This window comes from Antennarius striatus, chromosome 10 (assembly GCF_040054535.1).
Source record: "Antennarius striatus isolate MH-2024 chromosome 10, ASM4005453v1, whole genome shotgun sequence".
Taxonomy (NCBI): domain Eukaryota; kingdom Metazoa; phylum Chordata; class Actinopteri; order Lophiiformes; family Antennariidae; genus Antennarius; species Antennarius striatus.
The window spans coordinates 2,987,794-3,008,000 of record NC_090785.1 but is presented as its reverse complement, the minus strand read 5'-3'; the positions used below and the strand labels follow the sequence as shown (position 1 = coordinate 3,008,000).

General features: G+C 40.5%; 1 protein-coding gene across 2 annotated transcripts in view; it reads right to left on the bottom strand.

The window, feature by feature from the left end:
* The window catches only part of fstl5 (follistatin-like 5), a 127,274-nt gene that overhangs the window by 75,122 nt on the left and 31,945 nt on the right, over window positions 1-20,207 (bottom strand). For both annotated transcript variants that reach the window (XM_068325573.1, XM_068325574.1), the window contains exon 5: window positions 9,272-9,520. In XM_068325573.1, coding sequence (XP_068181674.1) covers window positions 9,272-9,520 — 249 coding nt within the window. The remainder of the gene's footprint in view (window positions 1-9,271; window positions 9,521-20,207) is intronic.

The following is a 20,207-nucleotide window of genomic DNA, read 5'->3' as shown; positions in this document are numbered from 1 at the left end:
AATGTGTAATTAGGCTGAATTTTCCTATTTTAAAATGTTACGACACCACTCACACACTGCCGTCTAATGGTTTTGCACAATGTGTGGTACCTCCAGTCTCATAACCCGAGCTGAGCTGCAGCGCCGCTCGCCCTGTAAAGAGCCGGTGGGATGGTAAAATGTACCTCAGCTCAATAATGGGGCTCATAAATCTAAAATCATCATTATCCACCATGTTTCTAGGGTGCAGATTTTTGAAATCTAATAGGCTATGGGATGCTTAATTGTCACGGGCCAATCAGAAGCGGCAGCAAGTTATGCAGCGCGAGCTCCTCTTTTAGAACTTAAGTTCAAGAATCAGTCATTAACATTGACCTCTGGGTGATGCATGAACCCAGAGGTATTCCCAAAATACTCCAAGGGCAGTAGGTCTGAGGTCTTTATATTGCATGGTGCAATAGCATTTAGTCAAACCCAGCTGTACTATGAATTCAGAGTATCTACCGATCCCTGTAATGAGCCTGTTTCCCATTCTCTTCCTCTTCCGTGTCCAAGCAACGACTCCATTAGACTGCGTTTGAGAAAATCCACTAATATTTAACTGTAGAGGAGGAAGAAGCCTTTCTACGTTTCTCTCTGTGTGTTATAGGCCTAAAATTAAGCATTATTATTGAGGCAAATATTAATTACATTACCTGAGGTGATCCCCCTTGAGCAGAAGCTCCTGTCTGTGCCATTTACACACCAAACACAATAGCTTAGCATCATTCATTATTCAAATCTCCCAGTGTACAGCCAGGATCTAATATTAATTTTAAATTCCGCACACCCGAAAGGTCAAACAAACATTGTCCGGTGAAACAGTTGGGAGCACAGCAGCCTGAGTTGCAGTAAAATCCGATGTGAAAACACAAGAAGTTCTTCAGGTGGTTGGAGGCTGGAGAAAATTTACACGCAGATTCGGACGAGGACACATTTAGGATTAGCTACGTGAGTGTGTTGTGGATTTCAATACATATTCATGGAGGGGTGGTCCCAAGAATGGGACACTACTTTGTACATTTTGAGGTGGATTCAGGGCATTTTATTGATGCTAAGCGTAAAAGTATACAATCTGTTGGGTGAGAGCAAACAGAGCTACATTTTTTTTACCACTTTTGCCTTACTTTGTTCATGGTTGTATATTACGTTATATGTATATGTATTCAATATTTTATATTACTGGAATCACACATGAACTCAAAGTGAACATTTCTTGCATTAACACTGCAGATGAAGAAAAGCATGCATTTTATCAAAATGTCAGCTTCCTCTTAACCTTTTCGTTAAGAGAAGGCTGGTAATGCAGGATTCTTTTTAAAACATTTCTCAAATGTAAAACGTCTCCCTGATTATCTTGGCTCAAGTCAAGGTCCTTTTGGCGATGAAGTGTGAAACCTTTCAAGTTTTGAGTGACAGCATATCTCAAACTTGCAATTCTAATTTTGAAGTTAGGTTCATCCTTTCAAGTTTCTGTTTTTAGTTAAGAAACTTTGAATCCGTCTTTTGGAAACGCTCCTTCGGTACGGTAGAAGAACATCACAGGAGTGCTGTAATTTCCTGCAGCTACTGAAGGCATCAATCTATAACGAAACTCACTCAGGACAGGACCTTTTGTTTAAACTAAACCACTTCCTGGCTAGTTAACGTGAGGTTTGGTGTTTCAACACCAAAACAGCACAAGGGATAGCCGCTCCAGACGACGTCCTTTAGTGAATACTAACTATCATCGCCATCTGCAGCGACTTTCACCAACGTTTCTCCTCGCCGATCAACAGATCCTCATATATCAAGTGGAACACATGCTTGGGAAATCTTGTTTTTTGATCAATAAACCAAACTGAATAAACACTTCTGGAAGCTGCTCCCCGAGCAGGAAACTGGAAAACATTTGCAAGGGGATATTGTCTCAGAAAGCAATTCCTTTTTTTTTTTTTTTTCTGTTTTTAGATGATAGATTTTAGTTGGCCGCTTTCATTTACCTCGCTGTGACATCTCATCCGCATTTACCATCCTTGAAATTGTCTTGAACTTTTGAAACACGTGCACGCCTCGTCCAAAAAAGTCAAAAATATTGATTTTAGCAGCAGGTTTCTAATTTAATACCTGCAATTTAAATGCCTCCTCAGACAGCAAAATACCCAGCTTTAAACCATCCTCTTTTTTTTTATTTATTTTTTATTAAATATAAGTTATTGTGATTGCACACAAGAGAAATTAGATATCTCTCTCGACCGACGCTTCTGCTTTCATATTTTTAAATAAATACCTGCGGGATGGGTGATTTGGCGTCCCGCTTTAACACTTTTATCATCTCAAGGTGTGAATTTGAGCAAAAAACTGTAAAAGGAAATATCCGTCTCAATGTCAAACAGGCATTGACTTTTTCCTCACTCAATCATTATAAAAACTGAATCAAGTTTTTGTATTATTACCGTATATTATTCTCATTCCTCTGTCAGCGCCGCGCCGCGCCGCGTGAGGAAATCTATTCCCTCCGGCAAACATACAAAGAGTGATGAGACTATTGTGCTTTGGAATTTCCCTGACCATATCAGTTTTCCAACAAATGGGCCAGAGCCACTCCCTACAGCTATGTCGTACATCCACACTGCTTCTCTGCCGCATCTGTCTTCATATGGCTGTAATAAGGGAGGCTAACAGTGCCATGTTCTGGGTGATATGGCGATCATTAGCGGACGCCTGTGTCAGAGGAAAAAAAGAAGAAAAAAAAATCAATGATGAGAAAACAAAAAATTTCATTGCAATATCCTGTTTCTCATTTAAATCGCTCTGGAAAATAGACTTTTTGAATCTCTCCTATTAAGATAAAGCAAAAATGAGTCACGGATGCACACTTCCCTCTATTTCCTTAACGCCGTTTCGCCGCGTTCTTCCACGTTTTTTCCGTCGAGCCCGTCCTTGTATTCTCTATTCTCTGCATTGTGTTACTTCTTTTTTACTGACCATTGAAACTGACACACAGTAATGACTGATATGGAGCACATGCAAGTTGAGGAGGGTTTTCAAGGCTGGGGATACTTTGCATTCTCAACTTAATCTTTCATGTAATGGCTTGCTTGCCCTTATTTTGTCTGTTTCCTTCAATGCGATAAGGCTCTTGTCAAGAATATCCATTTTCGAGGTAACAAATATCCCAAAAAATGTGTGATAACATGAAGCATAAGCCTATTTTTTGTGTGTGTGTGTGTGTGTGTGTGTGTGTGTGTGTGTGTGTGTGTGTGTGTGTGTGTGTGCTGTGAATTCACAGACATCTGCAGCCCTCAGGTCTAACTAATAATTACAGTAATAATAATGATCAGATGATCCAATATACGTTAGATGTGCACATAATGTGGACAGATTGAATTCAAAACTCGCATAAATCAAACAAATGCTTCTGTTTCTGAGAGAAAAAGTTTTTTTTTTTGTGTGTGTGTATTTTTTGTGTTTTTGTGATGGTAATCGTGATCACGACGTAGAGTTCACGGCCTTCAGAGGCGACCGGGCGCTAACGCCCCCCGCAGATGACAATGGTTTGGACGTCCTTGCAAACTTAATGATCCACAGGTCCAGATTATAATGAGGAGCCTGTTCTTTGGCACCGCTGTTGATTACAACGGCGGGGTATTGTGCAGAGGACGAAGCGTAAACGGCAACCGCGGAGTCATTAAAAAGAAGGCGAGAATGCACAGGAGGCTCTGAAGAACCGTCGTCGTACACAAGCTGATCTCACCGGAGTGGCTCTCTGGTGGGAACGGCGCCGACACATCACTAAGGAAAGGACGTCCCTGGAGGCCGGAAGCTATGATGCTTCATGAGCTTGTTTTTCTTGGCGAGTCCCAGGAGAGTCATCCAACGGAGAGTTTGTTCGATTGAGCTGCCGGGGAAACAGCCAACAACAAAAAGGACCGCAGCTCAACAAGCCTTATACTTTTTATGGAAACACTTAAATTACAGATGTTCATTATGGTTATTATTGTTGTGCAGCATATGCACCTTATCTTATTATCTAAAATTTTTTGGAGCGCATCAAGCAAAAAAACAAAACAAATCAAGCCAAAGGTCATAGTGTGTGAATTTGTATTTTTGCGCAAATATGCCACATGATCTGTTTATAATTGCTATTTCATCATAATATTAGGATGAATTAGAGCCAAACTGTAAAATTCATCAAATGCAAGGTTTATTACCGCCTATTTTTTTCCAAGCTGGATCAATTATACAAGACAAAAGCTACATTAAAATCCAGCGCTGGCGCTGACCTCGCTGCTGTCATGTTTCCAAATGATGTTTGGGATGATGTCCGACTCCACATCTAATATATTTCGACTCCCGGCGTTAAGTTTCAAGAGAGATTCTGAGTGACATGTCCTCATCACTGTCAGACGTAATGATTTTTTTTTTTACTCCCAGTGGTTACGCTACATCAGAAACCATTTCTCATCTACGAAAGTTGAATTCTAACTCTCTGACCTTAAGATCGTGTCACTTTACCTTACGGTCCCCCAATATTTAATTAATCGATAATGATAACGGGTTGAATAATCGGTAATGAAGCAGTCAGTTTGTGGGGGGAATAGCTCTGGGGCGAGGATGCCGGTGAGGTCATTAATATTGTACGGGGAGGCAGTCGAGGAGCTGCAAAGACATTGCAATTCTAAAAGTGAAAATACTCTTCTAGGTCCTGAGGTGTTAGTCATCAATCACATTTTAGCAGTAATTCTAATGTATACTCAGCAGCCCATTCCTGATTGAAAGCCTAACTAATTAAAAATAGAACATTACTCCACCACCCCATCGCCGTCACATGCAATAAGCACCACTGTGTTTCACACTTAAGCCGTCTGGATTTAAGTGCAATCTTGAAATCCTGCCATTTCACACGCTGTTAAAAGTTTTCCAGAGCAGTGTTATTTGGAGCGGCTATGATGTCATTTACCAAACCGACATCATCTTGTCGAATGCTGAAACGATGTGACTGTAAAAACTTTGATCCATGTTCCCGTCACGTTCCGACAGCAAAGTAAATAATGCGGCGCATCCTTGACAGTAAGCAAATAGAAAAATTGAGAATCTCCGGCACGCAAGGTTTATTCTGAGTCAAACGTCTGAAGGTTTTCCTCAATGTATGATCTCCCAGATAATTGGATGCACTGAATGCACTGAAAACTCTTTGCTTGATGTGCTGCAACCTTCACCCCGATTGTCGCTCATGGCGGAGATTGCTCGTCTTTACGCGCACGTTTCCCCACCAACCCCTCGTGCAGATTGGATAGGCTTTTGTGCACCACTTAATTTCCAATCAGATGCGATCCAGGCTAAGTTGTCATGCATTGTGAGGGCTAAACGCTGGGTCATATGGTCCCCCCTCCCCCCAGTGCTAATGAGAAGCTTCAGTCGACACATGGCTGTCATTTTTTATCCATCTTCCAGAACAGAGGAGAAGACGTGGCTGACGAAGCCTTCTCCTTTTTCCAACACGACCCCCAAGTCCAGCCGGGCCAATCGGGGCTCGGCTTCCTGTGTATGGCTGCCAGTTCAAAAAGCAATCATTTCATTTCTGATGGCTCCAAAGTTTCAGCTCGCCCGAGGGGAATAATTTCATGTCGATCAAATTAATATAAAGACAAATCTTTTCAATAATCATGAGACGCCCTGGACTTCTCCACTGATGATTCACGGTCTCATTAAGGACCCGTGTAGGCGTTTAAATATAATGGATTCTTGTTCAGTCTCACAGAGTGAATCACACTGAAACATATTCTTGTGGTATCGCACTCTCTCTGTACTTCCAGACGCCACCGTGTGAGCAAGCAACGTGCGATTAGACGCGTCGCTAACACATTGTTGTCTGACCGTCTGAACCAGAGGAGGGTTTGTGTTTAATCAGGGGAAAGTGTTGGTAGAGGATTTCAGCTTGCAGAACCTGCACATCTATAATTAAAAACCGAGTTTCCATTGATTCTTCAGCCACCAAATGGAAGTGGCGCCGATAAATGATGTAAATAAGCTAATGGCGTCCGGCTGATCTACGTTTTCGTTGGCGCTCCGTGTCGCCGAAACAGCAAAGAAAGTGCGAGCCGACTTGTGGCAGTGAGCAGAGCGACGGCGGAGGTAGTCAGTCTTCTATATGGCATTGATTTACGGCGGTGCGTTATGAATTTAGCAGCTTGCAGCCATAGATTACAACAGGTTTAATGCATCGGACAGAAGGAAGAATGTACGCCGCCGCCGTGATGACAGGATTTTCCATACACAGGAAACAGCTGAAGGCCACATTTTCAGTTTTGCCTCGGATCGATTGGGTCGTTCGCACCGACCTAAGATACGACAGGTCGGGCCCACATTTGGGCGTCATTTGTGAAAGTCCAAAATGACATCTTCATTCCTCAAGTCGGCCCATGATTTAGAATTTTTAACTAAATGAATTGAAGCACGTTGAACAGATAACAGAGTTAAACATCGCAGACACAACCGGGACCCAAAAACACAAACTCCTTATTTAGAGATATCTAATACTGAATGTAAATAAAATTGTCCGGTAAATTGAACCCCGTTACCTGGAGGATGAATAATCCGAGTGCCACGTTAACGTTCCTTTTGAGGGAATATTCCATTTTACACCCCCCCCCCCCGAATCATAATTACATCTGATGCGGTTGAAAGCACTCTTACATTTGCTTAATTATCTGTTTCCTCTGATTGCCTTGGTATCTTTTTGTAGTAGCAACAAAGAGCGAATTCTCTGGAGCCGCGTGGCATTCGGGCAATCACTCCATTTAGCTTTCGCAAGCCTCTGAACACAATTATTATTTCAAAATTTATGGCTTCATTTTTAATTATTTGTAAGTGCCCCCAAACAGTGTCTTTAGCAGAGATTACTAACGGCTCCAAAAAAAAAGATCCCTACATCCTCTCTCGGGAGCGCTCATCCAATGAGAAATTGATTACATATCAGTCACAGTATTAAAAAAAAAAAAAAGTGAAACATCTGGTCTGAGCAAGAGATGGGATGAGAAGAAAAGAGACATGTTTCTTATTCTTTCTTTTGGCTCCTGTTGATCTGATATCGATCGCCTGACATTGGTCAAATATCCAACTCTGCATTGTGGATGGATGCTGATTGGGGATAGACGGTTTGGGAGGGGGCGGGGGGGAGGGTCGCCTGATGGGACATAAGAGAAGCTGATTAGGACTGTCGCTCACAGGGAATGCGCGATCGATTCGAATGCCTTTTTCTGCGAATGCGATAAAACAGACGCTTTGATTTTTTTTTTTTTTCTTTAAACCTGTACCATTTCTGCTCGACTCGACATCCAAGGTCACCCAGGGAGAGAGCTTGTGCTCCAGCTGCTTTATAATGCAGAGACCCATTGTCAAAGCCTTTTCATGTTTTTGTTTTTTTCTCTACCCGAGCAGAGGCATGTTCACCTCCAAAATGAGTAGCTTGGCGGTGGAAGAATTCGACGAGAAGGATGTATGGTTTGCTTCTTCTTTTTGGGTGGGTTCGGCTCTCAAATTGTCTCTGTATGGACGACCGCTGAGAGATTTATTGGTGACGGCATCTGTGCAGATCAAAAGCTCCAAAGATCCCCCAGTGTTGAATAAAGTTGCCTTTCAAAGGGGAACAAGTAAACTGGGGAAAGTCAGTCGATCACTCAGTGATCTCATGAATCAGTTGTCCGTGGGGCAGTTTGTAACTATTCCTCTTTGCGGTGGCGAGAAAAAAAAAGGGGGTTGCAGAATGTCAGGATGTTACTTGCTGATGTCTCACTTTACAAAAAGAGAGTGTATCATGTTTGCGGCACCTAAGAAACATTGGATTCACACAATCAGTGGTAAATAGCAGTCATTGCTCTCTGGAGAAATATATATACCACCTGCTCTTGCTTGTGAACCAAGCTGTGCATTTCAGAAAATGACCGGCTTTAGATTGCGTTTCCTGTTCTTTATGTTTCCATCCACTATACAACATTGTGCGCCGCTTGTATCTGTCAATACCGTTAAACAAATGCACGATTCAAGCCATCGGTTCTTTTATGTTCCACCATATCTTTGCACGAGTTCATTCTGTAGGCGACACAATGTTCTAAGATGTTCCGTTTTTGTACTTCGATGCACAGCATGTGCCTGTATTTTAATTTCATTCCAAGATTTAGTGTACAACATGCATCTACTTCAGAATGGTAATTGTTTTTGCTGACAACACCACATACCTCCTGATTGCCACGCTGCTTTTCATGTTTTTTTTCCTTGTATAATACTCCCACGTGGATTTACCAACATCATTATTTTTTATGACAAGATGGAAATATAGATGCTGGAGTGGCGCTCCCTTTTTTTTTTTTTTTTTACTGAGCACAGTTTTACAAACAAGAAGCATGTCTTGTTAAACAGAATCTCAAACTAAGAAAAAATAAAAATACTTTTTATTACAGGTTTTTGTTTTCAGTCTGATCTTACATTAAAGGAATTATTTCTTGAATACTCTGAAAATTGAAGAGAAGACGCGAGAAAAACTTTCGATTAGAGAAGGAATCCGACCAGTCGACATCTCTGAATTCCTGTTATTAAAATTTAAGGTTTTTCTTCAAGGTGTATGAAAACACAAGTCATATGTCAGACATTCTCGTCTAAGAAGTCGCGTACTCTTTGCTGATTGGTGGAATTTTCTGTCTTTGTTCTGCTGGCTATAGCTTCATTTTTAACATCAAATATATGAAATTTTAATTTCCACAATGCAAATTATTCCTTTAAGTCCACAGTACTTAAATAAACACAAGCTTCTCAATCACAAGACTGGGCTCACACTCGGGGCATCACTTAACAATATCTCATAAATACAACATATTGATTGTATTGTTTGTTCAGTGGTGATTTACCGTCTTTGTGTTTCTGTATTCCTTCGATGAGATCAATAATTTAGATCTGGGGCGCAAACATCGTACGACTATAAACCGAAATGACTTTCACTACTTTACCAGCCCAATAACAGAGAATTGGAGGGGGCCTTCTCTAATGATGATTGGTCGACTGCCAAAGATGAAAGAGGCATAAACATCCTTGGCAGCCAATATTTGATTGATTGGCAATTCACCATAACTTCAGTCTCTGTTCTCCGATGTGAATTCACACGCCTTCATTCAAGGTAAACCCACAGCGAATCGAAAAATTGCTTTTAGGCGTAACTGTATGGACACTTGCATCCACTGACCCGCAAAGGTCGCGATAAAGGTCGCTGAGTGCTTACCTTTGTAGAAACACTCCTCGCTGTGCATGATGGTTATCCTGTGTCCTCTGAGGCAGGAGGCCCGGTGGAACTCGCAATGGTTCTGGTACAGCTTCCCGTCTGAGCCGCACACAGGTTTGTAGTGCGGTCTGCAGCGATCCAGGCACGTACAGTCCCCTTGACCCGTCTCATGGTTGACCACGCAATGACGTCCCAAACCACAATACTTGTGTTCGCACGGACCGGTAGAACCAGTGTGTCCCATGAAACCTGCAGAAAACACAAGAAAACCATCTAACTAAAATGTATAGCTTCCAGAAGAGAAGGCTTTGCAGTATATACAGTATGTATCTGATTTCACTTCAACTCTCATCACGTAGAGGATTGGAGAAAATTGGGTTTTGCAGGAATCAAAACTTCCTCAGACAAGGTGACTCTTATATAAGATGAGGGCCAGGGCACCAGAAGAACTGAAGAGTCGGACTCAAGGGACTGAAATGAAAAGTAAAAACTGTCCAGTCCTGCAGAAAACCCTAAACTTTAGCCACTATGTGCAAGAAAAAGACTTTTTTAGCTATAGCAGAGACAGCAGTGAGTGGTGCAGCAGCAAGTCATGAAATGGTAGATTCGGGCAAACTTGAAAATTTAGCGGGATTATATGTAAGACATCATCAACAAAAAGTCTTCAGGGGAGAAAAATTTCCTTTAGGAAATGATCAGTGTGATTTTCTTCCAATGACAGGATCCTGTTGTGTTCTGCCACCTCAACCTGCATGAACGATAATGTGTTTTGACAGGCCTCCGGATCAGTTGGCGCAGAAACCGATGAACCACGTCAAATGGATCTGCTGTTTTATGTTGTTGGGTTGTTTTTTTTTAAAACACCAGCTCACCCTCTCTTAGATTGCCCTTTGGAGTAGTTCACAAGCAGTGGAGGAGGATGAGGAGCATAGAAAAGAGACAAAAGCACAACCATCAGAGCATTTCCTTTATTTATTTTTTTGGTCTGTTATGTAAGTTTGTGAACATGAGGGACTTTTTGGCAGAGACTTTAGAGAAAACGACTGTAGGTTTGTCTACTGCTTATTCCATCTATGAAAAAAAGTGTTACAAGTGCTACCATCACTTAGATGAAGGCTGCCAAGGTAGTACGATTGCAGTGCTCAGACAACTCAGGTCCACTAACAAGCTTAATGCTTCAGTAAGCAATAGAGTGTTTTAATATTATGAGTCAGGATGAGTCAGAATGGACCAGTCCACAGATATCAGAACACATTGGTTTGACGGTGAATACTAGGGGTGTCATACCTTATGTCATGTCAAATATCATTACTCTACAGCTCTCAGAGTGCACAAAGAGTATATTTCCTAACTTATGTTGAAGTCTTCTGAGGAAAATAGTGGGTGCAGGAGGAGCGTACCGACGTGGGAGATGGAATCTTTTTGTTACTCCCCTTGTTTAAACCTTCGGCTCTTTCTGTTCTTATCAGGCTTCCACAGATACATGTAGGTTTCACTCAGGCTTTGTGAAGCAAAGAGGGCCCGTCTTAGTTTCAGGCTCCAAACCAAAATGGGCCCAACGCTCCCCCAATACGCTCCTGAATCATAAGGTGAGGCGTCCGTTCGGCAGGGGCTTCGGAATAGCCCGCAGCTTTCTTTTAGTCTACAGTTAGTAACATGATTTCCAGCATCCAGCAAACAGAAAAGAGCTGCAGACCGTTACGGAGCTGCAGTGGGAAAGAGATCGGCTGCAGATGTAGGTGAGGACTCTATGGAGACCCGAAGCCACACAAAGAGCAGCCGAGTGTGACGACAGCTCTATACTTAGACATCTATACTGCTATACCGTTCAACAATACACTTACTTGGGATACCAAAAAGGCAAACGCTGAGGTTAAAGCACTTCGGATGAACGGTTTTCTCAATGGACAAAGATTCCTCGCTATTATATTAAGAAATAAAGAGCACAGTATAGTCGAAAAAGGGACGGAATTACCTGGATATTGATTATATGAGTCATGATATGAAGCACTGGAAGGGATTGAAACATGAATCTGAATCACGTTCTATTCATGCACTTTCAACACACAGCTATCGACCACAAACTCTCTCCTCCCCGCTGACATGATGATGAGGCTATAGAGCGTTAGCGATGCAAAATAGTTACTTGCGATCGTAATTTGTTGTACAACTGTAAAAGCATGAGCAAACTCACTGACTTTACTCTCACCGCCGACCAATAAATATCGACCATGAGTGGTGCTTCGCTGCATTAATTACAATCTATGATGCGTTTTTACGGTTTTTTTTTTTGCTCTGAGGGGGAATTGCCTCCTGATATATACTGAAATACTCAGAAATCAAATCCAATTAAAAGACTCTCATGAATATCCATGCAAAGTCGTAGCAGTGAGAAAATAATGCAGACGGACTTATTCAGAAGGCCTATTCACATCCCCTCACACACACACACATACACACACACTCCTGCATATCCTTTGGCCGTCAAAGAGGATATAAACAAGACACAAGTGTGTACGCTGTGACCTGATTGGAGCCAGTCAATTTGCTAGTTTATTAAAACCCCACCGCGCCCCGGCGTAATGATTATTTGGTGAATTTGTGTCGCACAAGCAGGCATCCTCTGCCAGCTGTGGGGGTCAGCGAAGGGCACAGTCGATGCTTATCAGTATGCACATCCAACGGTTCTGGTCATCAGCTGACATCAAAGACAAATGGGGATTGTGCACAGCCGTTTATTTATTGATGATCGCTTACTCTTTTTAAAGAACAGAGAGAAAAACAGGATGTTCAGTACACAATGAGAGCCTGATTGTTGCGATGACCATTTTTCAATCGTAGTCCACACTTAAACGCCCACGAGGAGCACGGATCATACGACGGGTTGGAGGGAGCGCAATTCAGTGCGTTGCTCAAGGACACTTCAGTGCAGCAGGATAACACAATAGAATGTTATATATTAGAGTGATAGAATTATTATCTGATGTGTGTATAAATACGTCTCCAGGGACGAGTGTTTACATTAACGCAGTTAACACATTAAGTGACACGCTTCTCGTACAAGTCTTCTTATTTACTCACAAGTGCTGCGTGATTTGTAGAAATTTTTAACAAACTGAAGCTCGTGTCGTACAATATTCTGATACGGTTGATAAGGCCTAATTACGGTAGCATGACAGCTGCTGGAATAAATGGTAGCTTCAAGGGCATAAAACGACAAGCTGCACCAGAGATCCAAATAACAAATGATCAGATTTAGTGATTTTAAGAAATTTAATCTTGTAGTCAAGAAGAAAATTCACTTGGGAAATTCTGACAAGTCAGTTTACCTGCTATTTATTCGATAGTTTAACTAAAATAGCGTCAAAAGGGACTTGCTGCCCGGCTAATGTCCAATTACAAAAAGCACTGCAACAGAGCAGCGAATCGGATATATGTAACAAAAAGTCATTTGCAAAGGCTTCCAGTATCTTTTACATTAAAGGTATGTCTGGAAGAATGAGCAGTGTCGTTAAAAACAAAGCATGCAAAACGTTCCCAGACAGAGCGTGAAGCTGACACCCAGCTCTCTGACACATGAGTCCATTTTGCATCATCTGAAGGGCATCATCTTTTCATGCATGCATAATAAGGTGAAAATGTGCAAAAGGATAACAGATGCTTTTATACACGTCCGACATGCTCAGATTGTTATTCTACGTTGGATCAAAGGTTTGCCATCGCACAAAAAAAAGCGACACACACTGGTAAAAAGGCGATGTAATGGAATCAACCTTCTCTTTCCGTAGAACGATTCAGCGTCTCTCCCCTTACTCATACGGAATGTTAAAACGCTACTCCAGCTATGAGTCTCAATGTTTTTTGAAGCACATGAATCTTGTTTTCAACAAGCTATTCTGCATTTCCTATTTCAAGCGTGGCTTTATCTTCACTTGCTAAACTAAGAATGTTCGTCTGGTATCCATCAGATGTTTTTCCATTACAGCAGCTCGGGGGTCCTGGGGGAGAGAGCAGACTGTGGCAAACAACAGTCAGAGGCTCAAAGCTCACTCGCTGCACCAAGTTAAGCTGGCCCACAAGGCCTATGAACGAGAGTAAGGGGATGCAAATCAGAATAAACTACTACTGACACAAAGCTAAAACTTTACACGGCGCACAAACACTGTCACATTCCCTCAAACCAGCTGACACTTTGCTCGATTAAGTTCTTTGAAAGTCCCAGTAGACGTTAGGAGGAGACATAAGGCTCCATGGAAAGCTGCTGATACCGGAATACGGAAGTAGCTGCAGCAGTAAAGTGTATTTATAGCCAACCTGTTGTCATGCAAATAAAAAAAAAAGTTGAAAGTTGCAATGTCTATACATCAGATTTCATTCAATCTGCCACGGAGAAAGATTTTCTCCCACAATGACTGAATTAAACTGTGACCATTATCTGTTTTTCAGGAGCAGCGGCTCCTGAATGCCACCAATTTGTTACGAATAAATCATGTGTGACATGTTTAGGGAGAAAGCAATCTAATGGCCCCAGAGCATGATTTGTTTTCCATCCAGCCTACATAACGATGGAGATTTCGCTTCAGACTTGCAATAAGGGAATAGGCAGTAGGTTAGCATCGCCTGGAGAACAAACCTGTAACCATAAGACAGGGTTTTGAATAACAGCCAACCCGTGATGGATTTGCAGCAAGAAAAAACACAGAAGATCTTCTCATTCAAAGCTTTTGAGTCAAATTAGTTTCAGTGCAAAGCATAATAATAATTAATTTTGTTTTGTTTGGCTCTGTGTGTCTATCTTTGGGCTATCAGTTCAGCATCGTGATTAAAACCATGTAATGAAAGTCATTTTTCTGACTTAAAAGAGACTAACGATGATTCACTGAAACCAATTTACTCCAAATTTTACATGGATTGTTGTATTTGAGTACAAATATATTTATTTGCTTGTTTTAGAATGCTCCCCTGGTTTGAAATGAAGATATACTGTAAAAGTGCTGTTGGCAAACACCGTAATTTCATAGGTCAAGTGTCAAACCACATCATTTTGAGAGCATAAAAGATCAGAGTGTCTAAAAAAAATTTGATTGATGGAGTTCTGTGGGTTTAATAACCTGACAAATTAAAAGGATTTATGTTAGAACAGAGAAACATACAAACATATTTTTCTGTGCAACTGTAATGTTTGTAACTTGAATAAGTAATAAATTCAGAGTTATTTAGCATTATGGAGTAGTTACATTTATTTTACATTAACACTGAGTTAAATTTAGTGACATTTATTAGTTACATCTTATGCTGACACCCCGGTCATAGATGTAGCTTCGCGATGCCAAACCTGGCCTGAGGGCGTCGACCTGCTGGACTCAAATCCATCACCAGCATTACAAAGGTTTTTTCTGAATTGTGTTCACTCCCTTCCACCTCCCATTATCCTACTAATTGCCACACTGTGGCAACACTTTTACTCCTGGTGTCGTAAACAACTTGTGAACATTTTATGAGAAGCTTTGAGGCATAAGAGCTTTTTCAGCCGCTTGAATCGAAATAACACACCATGCTTGAAACATTTATGACTTCTTTTCCACCTCGATGAGTACGTTTAAAAGTAGGCCTTCTGAAATGCAAAACACGAGATCTAAAAGGCGTGTCCGGCCATTTACTTTTTAGTTTATAATGAGTCGCTGTGTGGCTATAGATAAATAAAGGGAATCATTTTACAGCAGATTTTACACTATAGAACAGTTACACTGATAGCATTGTAATTTGTGGAGCCCAATTTGCCTTTTCAGCTGAAGGATGTCTGTGTAACTGTATGAACGGAGGACAAATCCTCAATATCATTGATAAAGAAACGAGGCCGGCTCATTTTTAATGAAAGCTGAGCTCTGCAACCTTCTGATCTGAAGTCTTGCCAGCCTCACTCTGCATTTCTGCTTTCGAACTATAAAAAATGCAACAGTCACGACGAAGTGACAGCATTTGCATTTACAGTTTAGAACCTCAGTTCTTATACCAGACGACTGAACAGTGAAATGCAATTTCCTCTTTCATCGTTAAAGCAGCCTGAGCGTAAGGGTTAAAGTCGAATCGTGCTGACAGTGCTGGTGGTACAAAAAAAACACTCGTGTGTGTGCATGCCTGGGATGATCACCATTGAAAGGTGTTGAATAACATAGCTGTTTATGTGCTTCTCCTTGACAGGCTGGGAGGAACTATAGCAAACAACAACATTGGAGTCAGTGAACGCAGCTTTAAAGTCCCGGCACCACGTCCCCAAACACAGAAGCTGGGGTTAAACCCTAGAAAGCGACTCTATCTGCCACTCTTTCTCTCTTTTATTACTTATTCAAGTTACAAACATTACAGTTACACAGGAGAAATATGTTTGTTTGTTACTCGGTTATAACATAAATCCTTTTAATTCGACCCGGGTCACATACAATGATGTGGAGGGCCACATTTGGCCCGCAGGCCTTGAGTTTGACACATGTGCTCTAGAGGGTTCTGTTGGGTTTCTCTGTCTGTAAAAGTGCTTCAGTATATCTGTTGATGTGATTCACTGCTTTTCAAATAAAAATTCATTGATTGATTACATAAAGAAGCTGGGAAAAGGAGATTTACAAACAAGGCGGAGACATTTTTAATGCAGAAATAGGACGTTACTCCTTTATTCCATATCTACCTTTTTATATTTACAAAACAACAAAGTTCCATCAAGTTAAATTTATTCATCAAATCTGTCAAAGCTGTCAGGAAAAAACAAATAAAAATGATAACCATAAGAATAAACCACATCTGGAATATTTTTTTTTCAGGATTACCCTTATTCATAGCACCACCGTAGTTTAAAATCTATAAATCACAGCAGAGTAATTACATAAGTTTGACACCGATCTGCAGCCGGTTTTTGATGTAAATACTTTGTTTCGGGACATAAATTACCCCCCCTCAATTCCTATATCACGTCTACAATTTTGTTTTTCCATTTATTCTGATTCCATGTTTGGTTCAGATGCACTGAAAACAGTGATTTATGATCAAATGTGTGCATATATAGTGTAAATTGTTATATTTTGTATTTTTCTTTAAATTTAAATGTAAAAATTCCAGTAAAGCAGAGTAATCTGATCTGAAAGTTAGGGTCTCAACAACTTTTACTTGATAAAATTGTGTTGTCCAATAACAAGGAAAGATAAATCTAGTAGCAACACAACAGTCATGCTGTAAAAGCTAATGGAGCATCAAATCGCACAGATTTGTGATGTATACATGTATACATTATATTATATAACTCATATATAACTCCTCGTGTAATAAAACAAAGAAACTATTAATTCTGTTACTGCATTATGTTTTCTAAACACTGGAATTGTACTCAAGAGGGACGTTTATTTCAATTTGTCCACTGGAACAACACCCCTGGGTACTTTTTGTTATATTTGGTCCAAAGAATTGGCACCTCAGAGAAATATTCATCATGTATTGTGCATTGGAAAGACGATCCTGTCTCCAGTGTTCCTCCACGGTCACACTCAGTGCATTTAACTGTGAGTATGTACACTGTATTAATGATATACGTATATCTCCTAAAGATTTATTTGAGTGGAACACAACGATCCACAACAGCTTCACAGCACAAATACATAAACTTGATGTGGTCTCGGCTGCACGGGTGGCCATCCTACGGGAAATCAGCATCAACTCATTTTCTCACACAGACCAAATGATGCAAAAACTACAAAAAAGATGAATAAAATCAACACAGAGAAGAAAAACACTCCTGCTGCATTCATACACTACATCGAGTCAGAAGTGCTTTTATTATAACTGTTTAAAAACCACGTTTGACATCGGCGGTTGTCATAGCATCAACCCCAACAGGATGTTATGTACCGGTTGTTATGTCACTCTTACTCTGGTCTTGCTCAGAGGTTGCCTTCAGGTGACTTCATGCATGATCAGTTTGCATGAACAGAAGTGATTTTACACACCTGTGATCTGGAGAATAGAACAATAGCAACATCTTGTCATATTAGCATCGTGTTGTGACGTCAATACCGCTGCCAGTCGGCACATCGCTTAAAGTGTTAATTTGATATTATGGTAGCATCATAATAGAAATGACAGATTGAGATTGTCAATTTTAATCAGTTGTTATAAAATATATACATTTTATTCAATTAAATCTTTTCTGCAAATGTAGTGTGGCTAGTTCACTAGTTGTGGTATGTGTGTGTGTGTGTGTGTGTGTGTGTGTGTGTGTGTGTGTGTGTGTGTGTGTGTGTGTGTGTGTGTGTGTGTGTGTGTGTGTGTGTGTGTGTGTGTGTGTGTGTGTGTGTGTGTGTGTCTATGTACTCATGAGCATGTTATATAATAAAATTATTAAAGAAAAATACTACTTTAACAAACAGTGGCTTTTGAAAGCCATTTAGACCATAATGAATGAAGACAGAGGAAAACATATTCATGTGGAACTTAATGAATGTTACGTGCATTCAGACATTAAGGTACAAATGGGTTAAGGTCACATGGTGGCAACTGAAGCTGTTCCATAGCAACTGAGCGTCTTTATTTCCAACAAAGACAAAAAAGAAGAAAAAACAGAATTAAATGACTCTGTAAATCTATTTTACAGTCATTCAAAATTATCCTGTCAAACACGTAATTTTCTGTTGGCAAAAGTGAATTTTAATCAGAAACCTGAGAGAAATATTGCGTGAGTAGGTGTCGGACTGTCAGATGCATTTAATCACAACACCTTGTCTCCTGTTCTTCCCTTTACATTGTTAAATCGTTCGACTGCCTGTCATCAACGTTGTGTTTCTTCATTCTCATCTAATGCAATTTGATTACAGGTACAATATAATACTTGAGTGTTTTTTTTTATAGCTGTCGCTTACAAATTACAGGCTTAGAAGCTTTAAACAGGTTCAATGTACCTGTTTATGACAATGTATGGATTTATCTCTCTTAATTATCACTGCATTATCAAAGTAGAATACAATTTCCTTGATTGCAGTAATAATAATATGAATAATAATTATCAAAAATGTCCTTCAAAATGAAACAAAAAATTCTTCCACTTTCTCTTTTAACACACAAAACTTTTAAAGCATTCTCAAAACGTTCCATCTGGGACACCTTACAGGCTCAGCAGGTCGCTATTTTTACCAAGTAGTTCAGGGGTGTCAAACTCATTTACACTGAGGGCCACATCAGCATAACGTCTGTCCTCAAAGGGCCAGATATAACTTATAAATGTAACTACATGTAACTCAATGTAATGTAAAATAAATGTAAAAACTCCTTAATGTTAAATAAATAATGTAATACTTATTCAAGTAACAAAAATTACATTTGCACAGAAAAAATGTTTGCTTGATGCTCTGTTATAACATAAATTCTTTAAACCAACAGATCAAACTTTCCAAGAGAACAAAGAAAAATAACATCAAACAAGCTGGTTTTGAACAAGTTAACTTTGTTCAAAATGTTTTCGTCAATGTTAATATTAGTTTAATTATTGCATTGTGGGAAATGTAGTTTTGGGGCCTTGAGTTTGCCAAATGTGACGTAGCAGAAGGGGAGGGGCTTACACTTTTGGAGGTTGTGACAATGACATTCTTCCTGCTGAAAATCACATGCAGGACGTATAATCTGCTCCGCGTTTGAGAAGGATGTCATTTGAAAGCGAACATATGTGTGGCTGAGTGCATCTGCTAGAGTGAACACTGTGGGGGGGTGAGGGGGTACCTGGCCACCACTTGGCATCTTTCTGTCCCATTTCGTCCCGTCTCCTAATGACTGGACGTGGGCACGGATCCTCTGTCATCCTGTCGGCGTGGAGACGCGGCGCTGAGAGAGCGCTTCCACCAACAGCCTCATTTATCAAGAGGCTGCAGACTAATTGTGAGCGCCCCGTCGCTACTCCCATTACTGCTCCACATTACAGCGAGCTGTCTGGTTGGCTGGCAGAATAATGCTGAGTAGGTTCTCCGTCCATAGCTCATATACGTGTGCTGACGTCCTCATGGAACACTCGCTGAATACCCTCACAGGGAATTGAAGCAGACGCAAATTTATAGTCGAGAAAATTGATATGTTTCACTTCTTTGCCGAGGACGGTTGAGAGTACGAATCGAAGCTATTTTGGAATGAAAACCATTTGTTTCCAGCAATCAAATAGGAGTGTAAGTGGCTGATATTTTATTTTGTAATAAAAATATAGCAGGGGTTTTTTTCTCTCTCTCTCTGACAGGCCTAAACCAGTGCGATCAAAGCTTTCTTGTGCATCCTTCACTGGTTTGGAATGATTAAACTCAATAGGGACCCTTTTCTGATGGAAACCAGAAAGAAATCCAGAAGCTTAAACTTCCCCTGTTGAGAAAACAGAGCAACAAATTGACATTTTTTTGTTCGTTTGTTCGGTTGTTTGTTTTGACCATCATGAAAGGGCATCTAAGAACACAAACTAAAGCTACATGACCTCTGTGAAAATTAGTGTTGCACTCGGATGTGCTTCAGGTCTTCCCTTTCAAATAAAGGGTAAATTAAATTTCACTTCGGGTTGAGAGCAGGTAACGTCCTTCAAGATAATCTCCCCTCCTATATGAACACCCTGCGTTCACCTTCAGGTGGATAGAAAGTACTTGTTATTGCCAAGTCTTCATCATTATCCACTGTGAGTTCCACATATTCTTGTGGATCACTAAGAATAATGGATGAATTGCAATTAAATTTGTCTCACTCCATTTAAATCTAAATATTCATGATAGGGTTTGCCAAAAAACGATGGGTGTCAACATCCTTGGCCTCATTTATCTGCCTGAAAGTTGAGCATCAATGGCCTTATTGTTGATCTTGCTAAGTGCACGGCAGTACCCGTGATGACATCTATCACTCTCTATGTTTTTCACCCTTGGATGTCTTATTATTT